Consider the following 6,945-nt stretch of genomic DNA (forward strand, 5'->3'; position numbering starts at 1 on the left):
TAACCAGGAGCAGCCCAAAAGGGGTAGCCAGAAGAGCCTGAGAAATTACCTGCAAGAGTCAAGAGAAAATGACAAGTTTAGTGCCCATGATTATATGAGCTGGCATCATGCAACGATGCACGGCCCTCCTCTCTGTGGTAGGGTCTGCAAGGGGCCACGAATGAGTCACAGTGGGCCAGGCAGGTAGACAGTTGCTAGAGGGTCCCTATGTGGCTTGTCTGAAAGGGAATCAGCTACTAGGCTCCTGTTGACTGTCTCCTTGAAGCCAGATCTTCCCGTGTTTAAAGAGAAGCTGGTTTGTGTGTGAAATGTCCATATTTTAAAAATTTGGATCAAATTAAAAAGACACAGACCTGGCTCTCTGGTCCCGGCGGTAAGATGGCGGCTGCCGCGGAGTGCGATGTGGTAATGGCGGAGACCGAGCCAGAGCTGCTAGACGACGAGGAAGCGAAGAGTCCTACGCCTTTGACATCTCATCCTTCAGTCCCTTTGCTGTAAGGGCAACTTGAACAAGCTTCAGCCCTTTCTCAGACTCCCAGGCAGGACTTGAATGGATTTGACCCTGGAATTGTTCCTGATGCAGCCTTGTTCAGTTCTTGCTGCTGCCATGCTGGATTCCAAAGATCCACTCTTTCCTCGGCTGGTCTCGCAGGGGAAGCAGAGTCTTTCAAGGAACAAGGAAATGCATACTATGCCAAGAAAGATTACAATGAAGCTTATAACTATTATACAAAAGCCATAGATATGTGTCCTAAAAATGCTAGCTATTACGGGAATCGAGCAGCCACCTTGATGATGCTCGGAAAGTTCCGGGAAGCTCTCGGAGATGCACAGCAGTCAGTGAGGTTGGATGACAGTTTTGTTCGGGGACATCTACGAGAGGGCAAATGCCACCTATCTCTAGGGAATGCCATGGCGGCACGTCGTAGTTTCCAGAGAGCCCTAGAACTGGATCACAAAAATGCTCAGGCACAACAGGAGTTCAAGAATGCTAATGCAGTCATAGAATATGAGAAAATAGCAGAAACGGATTTTGAGAAGCGGGATTTTCGGAAGGTTGTTTTTTGCATGGACCGTGCCCTAGAATATGCCCCTGCCTGCCATCGCTTCAAAATCATCAAAGCAGAATGTTTAGCAATGCTGGGTCGTCATCCAGAAGCACAGTCTGTGGCCAGTGACATTTTACGAATGGATTCCACCAATGCTGATGCTCTATATGTACGAGGTCTTTGCCTTTATTATGAAGATTGTATTGAGAAGGCGGTTCAGTTTTTTGTCCAAGCTCTCCGGATGGCTCCTGACCATGAGAAGGCCTGCGTCGCTTGCAGAAATGCCAAAGCACTTAAAGCAAAGAAAGAAGATGGGAATAAAGCATTTAAAGAAGGAAATTATAAGCTAGCATATGAACTGTACACAGAAGCCCTGGGGATAGACCCCAATAATATAAAAACAAATGCTAAACTCTACTGTAATCGGGGTACGGTTAATTCCAAGCTTAGGAAACTAGATGATGCAATAGAAGACTGCACAAATGCAGTGAAGCTTGATGACACTTATATAAAAGCCTACTTGAGAAGAGCTCAGTGTTACATGGACACAGAACAGTATGAAGAAGCAGTACGGGACTATGAAAAAGTATATCAGACGGAGAAAACAAAAGAACACAAACAGCTCCTAAAAAATGCACAGCTGGAACTGAAGAAGAGTAAGAGGAAAGATTACTACAAGATTCTTGGAGTAGACAAGAATGCCTCTGAGGACGAGATCAAGAAAGCTTATCGGAAACGGGCCTTGATGCACCATCCAGATCGGCACAGTGGAGCCAGTGCTGAAGTTCAGAAGGAGGAGGAGAAAAAGTTCAAGGAAGTCGGAGAAGCTTTTACCATACTCTCTGATCCCAAGAAAAAGACTCGATACGACAGTGGACAAGACCTGGATGAAGAGGGCATGAATATGGGTGATTTTGATGCAAACAATATCTTCAAGGCATTCTTTGGCGGTCCTGGGGGCTTCAGCTTTGAAGCATCTGGTCCAGGGAATTTCTTTTTTCAGTTTGGCTAATGAAAGGAAACCACCCGGAGCCCAGAAAATGCAGACTTGCTCAGTTTAACCTCGAATGTGGACACAGTTCACCTCCTCCCTTCATTATGATCCACGTACTTAGAGCAGTTTCATTTTCTCAGCTGGATACCCGGTGTCTGTGTGAGTGGGGTGAAGGAAAGGGAGCCAGCGCCGAAGACTGCGGGTAGGGGAGGGAGGTGGGGGGTGGACAGGGCAGCTTATGAATTTTTGTTTTACTGTTTAACTTTATTAAAAAAAAAAAAATTAAGAGAATAAAATGTTTTGACCCTTTCTGGCAAAAAAAAAAAAAAAAAAAAAAAGACACACACATGCTATACAGGCCAAACAAAAGCCATCTGCAGGACGAATGAAATCAGCCAGTGTTTGACCTCCGGGGTCCAGGCGAAATCCAAAATCATGAGCTTTGTACTCTAGGCTCGGAATGACTAGACAATGACCTACCTTTCCAGCGGTCCTTCCTGCTCATGTCCTCAGCTAGCCAAGAGTAGTTCTGGTTCCCAGGACACCTGAGGCACCTCCCTGCCCCTGCATCTTTGCTCTGCTGGCTCTGGAATTCCTTTTCTCCCAGCTCCTCCAGCTCCACCTTGAAAGTTCTACTCCTCTTTCTGGAAGTCTTCCCTGATTTGCCCCCAGCCAATGAATAATTAAATAATTACAAACAATCTACTCCTTTTGGACACTCTCAAAGTGTTATATTTCATCTCTTTGTTTTAATTTCTATTATTCTGACATGCCCTACCCATCAGAAGGCTTAGGAGAAAAGGGTTTTTTTAAATTAATTAATTATTTATTTATTTATTTTTGGCTGCATTTGGGTCTTTGTTGCTGTGCGCAGGCTTTCTTTAGTTGTGGTGAGCGGGGGCTACTCTTCGTTGCGGTGCGCGGGCTTCTCATTGCAGTGGCTTCTCTTACTGCGGAGCACGGGCTCTAGGTGCGTGGGCTTCAGTAGCTGTGGCATGTGGACTCAGTAGTTGTGGCTTGCAGGCCCTAGAGCGCAGGCTCGGTAGTTGTGGCACACGGGCTTAGTTGCACTGCGGCATGTGGGATCTTCCCAGACCAGGGCTCGAACCCGTGTCCCCTGCATTGGCAGGCAGATTCATAACCCCTGTGCCACCAGGGAAGCTCCAGGAGAAAAGTTTTGATATTTAATTATAGTAAGTCCCCTACATACGAACCTTTATGTTGAGAACTTTCAAAGATGCGAACCTGCATTAGCATATCCAATCACTTAAGTTAGTTCACGTGTCTGGCGTACATTGTCACGTGTGTGCATTCTCTACAAGTGGGTGTGCTTTTGTGTACTTTACTGTACAGTACTGTATAGCGTACAGTAGTACAGTATCCTTATTTCAAGCCCAGGATGTCCGGAAGCAAGCGCAAAAGCAACAGTGATGTAGCCGGTACTGCTAAGAAGTGCCAGCTATTGTACAGTACTACTGTACTTTTCAAGGTACTGCACTATAAGATTAAAAATGTTTTCTTTATTTTTTGTGGTTTTATTTATTTATTTATTTATGGCTGTGTTGGGTCTTCGTTTCTGTGCGAGGGCTTTCTCTAGTTGTGGCAAACAGGGGCCACTCTTCATCGCGGTGCGCGGGCCTCTCACTATCGCGGCCTCTCTTGTTGCGGAGCACAGGCTCCAGACGCGCAGGCTCAGCAATTGTGGCTCACGGGCCTAGTTGCTCCGCGGCATGTGGGATCTTCCCAGACCAGGGCTCGAACCCGTGTCCCCTGCATTGGCAGGCGGATTCTCAACTGCTGCGCCACCAGGGAAGCCCTATTTTTTGTTTTTTTAATGTTTATTTGTGTGAAAAGTATTATAAACCTATTACAGTACAGTACTATATAGCCAATTGTGTTAGTTGGGCACCTAGGCTAACTTTGTTGGACTTACGAACAAAGTGGACTTACGAACGCTCTCTCAGATGGAACTCATTTGTATGTAGGGGACTTACTGTATAAGGAACTTGTGTGCAGAGATTGCGTGCAGAGCCCCGTCTCCAGCTCACCCCACTACCACCACCGCTGTTAAGCCCCAAGATCTGCCTGGTAGGTGCCAGATGAATATCAAGGCTTCTTTTTTTTTTTAATTTATTTATTTTATTTTTGGCTACATTGTGTCTTTGTTGCTGCACACGGGCTTTCTCTAGTTGCGGCGAGCCGGGGCTACTCTTTGTTGTGGTGCACGCGCTTCTCATTGCGGTGGCTTCTCTTGTTGCGGAGCATGGGCTCTAGGTGCGCGGGCTTCAGTAGTTGTGGCACGCGGGCTCTACAGTGCAGGCTCAGTAGTTGTGGCGCATGGGCTTAGTTGCTCCGCAGCATGTGGGATCTTCCCAGACCAGGGCTCGAACCCCTGTCCCCTGCATTGGCAGGTGGATTCTTAACAACTGCGCCACCAGGGAAGCCCGTCAAGGCTTCTTGAGAGCTTTGACTTTAAGGGACTAAGCTGAGTTTATCCTAGCCAGGCTGAACTCAAACCTGGAAGGCCGTAGCTGGTTGGCTCACTGGGCAAAAATCCCCCATCTCTCTGCAGCCCCTCCGCAGGGCTCCACTCTTCCATAGCATGGCCAGCATCTCTTAGCTGTGTCCTTGGTCACTCGGGGTCTCAGGGCAGGGGAGGTGAATGAACAAAGCACCCTCACTCCCCCTCCTGGGGGAGTGGATTCAGGTGCCAGCCCTGCTGGCTGGTGGGGGGATGCCAGCATCATCAGGAACAGGAAGAGATGCCCTGAGGGAGCGGCTCCTGGATTGGCTCATGCAAATTAGTGCTGATGTTACCATCTTAAAACTTTAGACTCTAGAGGGCCCTTTTAGACACTAAAATCAACGGAGGAAACTGAGGTCCCGAGAAATATGGCTTGCCCGAGGACAAGGCAGAGAATGCCTTCGATAGGATCCAGGACAGCTAACTCTAACTTTGAGGACCGTTTTCCATTAAGCCAGAGATTTGCCACTCATGTTTGAAATGTTCTGATAAAAACACAAGTGAGGTATCACAAGGCTGCATTTTCCAAAGACTCCATTTTGCAGCTGTGCAAAAATGGGCCCTGATTTGTCTTGTCCTCTCAGCCTTTATGAATGTAGCATCTGGAGGGTAACATTTGCTGCTCTAGCCATCCCCACCTCGGTGCCATTTCCTTGGCAGAAGGGAGATGTGTGGGTCGTGTCTGCATCCACATATTTCAAACTCTGAGCCAAACCTCCATCACGGGAGTGGACAAAATGAGAAAACGCTCACAGGTCATCTGCAGCAATGAGTCTTGTTGTGCTCTCCGTCACATCTTGCCATGTTTCTCTGGGAACATTCAAATAAGGAAGAGCTTCCATTTAAATCAAGAAAGACGATTAGACTGTTTCCTTCTTATGACCAACCTGGGAACCTCTGCTGCAGAGTAAGTCAATGTAGAAAGGGATCTTCAGATGCTAAGACAAGACCGTTATCTTCACTTTACAGACAAGGAAACAGAGGCTCAGAGCAGCTCAAAACCCATTAATTTGCAGTCAAACAAATGGGCCAGGCACTGTGCTACATTCTGGAGATACAATGGTGGAGATACAATGGTGAACAAACAGACAAGGTCCTGCCCTCAAATTGCTTCCAGTCTCGCAGGAAAGAGACTGTCGGTGAGTTATATGAAGCTGAAAGGAAACAGACTGTGCATCCCCAAATAATGCCACTTTGGCATAAGGATTGTTTTGAGCTGAATGCAGCTGAGAAACAGTAGACTGCAAGAAAAGCTCTCTGCCTTTCCCCCTGTTTGCCTAAAAGCTGGGCATAAATTTCCCATGAGAAGGTGCCTCCCTTCCCTCTAGTACCAGGAAGGGCAGAATGACCCTTCTTCACTGGAGAGGACCATAGACTCTCATCAGTCCAGAGACGGCACGGAGAGGAATCCACATCACAAAGCTTCCTAAAACAACCCTCGTCTTCCATTAGTTTCCCTGTACATCTACCATCCCACAATGCACTGCCCCTGGAGGCTCAGAGCCCTTCTCTTCTGTTGTGACACTTCTGCACAAATGTATTGTCCTTTGTTTTAGCCTCCGGGTCTGACCACCTCTTTGGGGTTTTCCTTTAATTCTGTGAGGCCCTCAATATGCATTTGAAATAGATCTCTTTATCCGGTTAATCTGTCTTCAGCAGTTTAATCTCCAGGGCCCTAGCCAAAGACCTGAGAGGGTAGAGGAAAGTTTCCCTCCCCTACAAAATCTTCTGACACCCAGTCCCAAGCCCTTTCTACTTCTCCAAGGTACTGACACCACACTCCTGAGTCGGGTGAATGGGATTGCCCAGGTTGGTTACTTAATCCTCAATTTTTATCGGCTCCTTTCACTCAAACCTGATCTTGTCATCACCCCCACTGCTTCCCTAAAGCATGCTTCCCATAAGGGAAGACGGAGATCTCGATCTCCATGGCCAGCGCTTCGTGGGTTTCTCAGCAGCATCTTGCAGGGTCACTAAGAGCCCAAAGCAAGCTGCCCAGCCCACATCTCATCTATGTCCTGATGATGGGGCTTGGCCCAAGAAACCGGAAGCCAAAGAGAGAGACAGCTTCAGGTTTGTGCTTATAGGACAATTACTTAGCCATGCCGACTATGCCAGGCTTTGATGGCTTCTGCGAAATGCCAAGCATTTCTAAGGAAGCTATCATTAAAGTCAGCCTTTTGACCTCTATTCATCCAAAGCACGTTTCCACATCCCCTCCAAGAATTCTTCACATTAGCCCAGAGTGCTGTCTCCATCCTATGGCTAAGCCCTGGCAGCTTTTGCTACCACAGCACCCATAAAATGCAGCAGGAGAAGCCACGGCGACTCTGATGAAGCAGGCTGCTGGAGATAGCATGGCAACTGGTGCACAAAGG

At 47.5% G+C, this 6,945-nt stretch overlaps 1 protein-coding gene across 1 annotated transcript; it reads left to right on the top strand.

Annotated features, from left to right (window-relative positions):
- The first annotated feature begins 361 nt into the window (after positions 1-361).
- LOC103005991 (dnaJ homolog subfamily C member 7-like) lies at positions 362-2,288 on the top strand. The gene is made up of 2 exons (XM_057555802.1): positions 362-454; positions 653-2,288. Exons 1-2 carry the CDS (start codon positions 379-381, stop codon positions 2,059-2,061), a joined length of 1,485 nt encoding a protein of 494 aa, XP_057411785.1. The 5' UTR covers positions 362-378; the 3' UTR covers positions 2,062-2,288.
- Positions 2,289-6,945: the final 4,657 nt, after the last annotated feature.

The sequence above is a fragment of the Balaenoptera acutorostrata genome, chromosome 10, assembly GCF_949987535.1.
Source record: "Balaenoptera acutorostrata chromosome 10, mBalAcu1.1, whole genome shotgun sequence".
Lineage (NCBI taxonomy): Eukaryota > Metazoa > Chordata > Mammalia > Artiodactyla > Balaenopteridae > Balaenoptera > Balaenoptera acutorostrata.

Excerpts from the sequence above, each read along its gene's own strand:
- LOC103005991 (XM_057555802.1), top strand. The coding sequence starts at position 379 with ATGGCGGCTGCCGCGGAGTGCGATGTGGTAATGGCGGAGACCGAGCCA. Across the intron at positions 455-652 it reads AGACGACGAGGAAGCGAAGA|GGGAAGCAGAGTCTTTCAAG; the intron begins GTCCTACGCCTT and ends CTGGTCTCGCAG.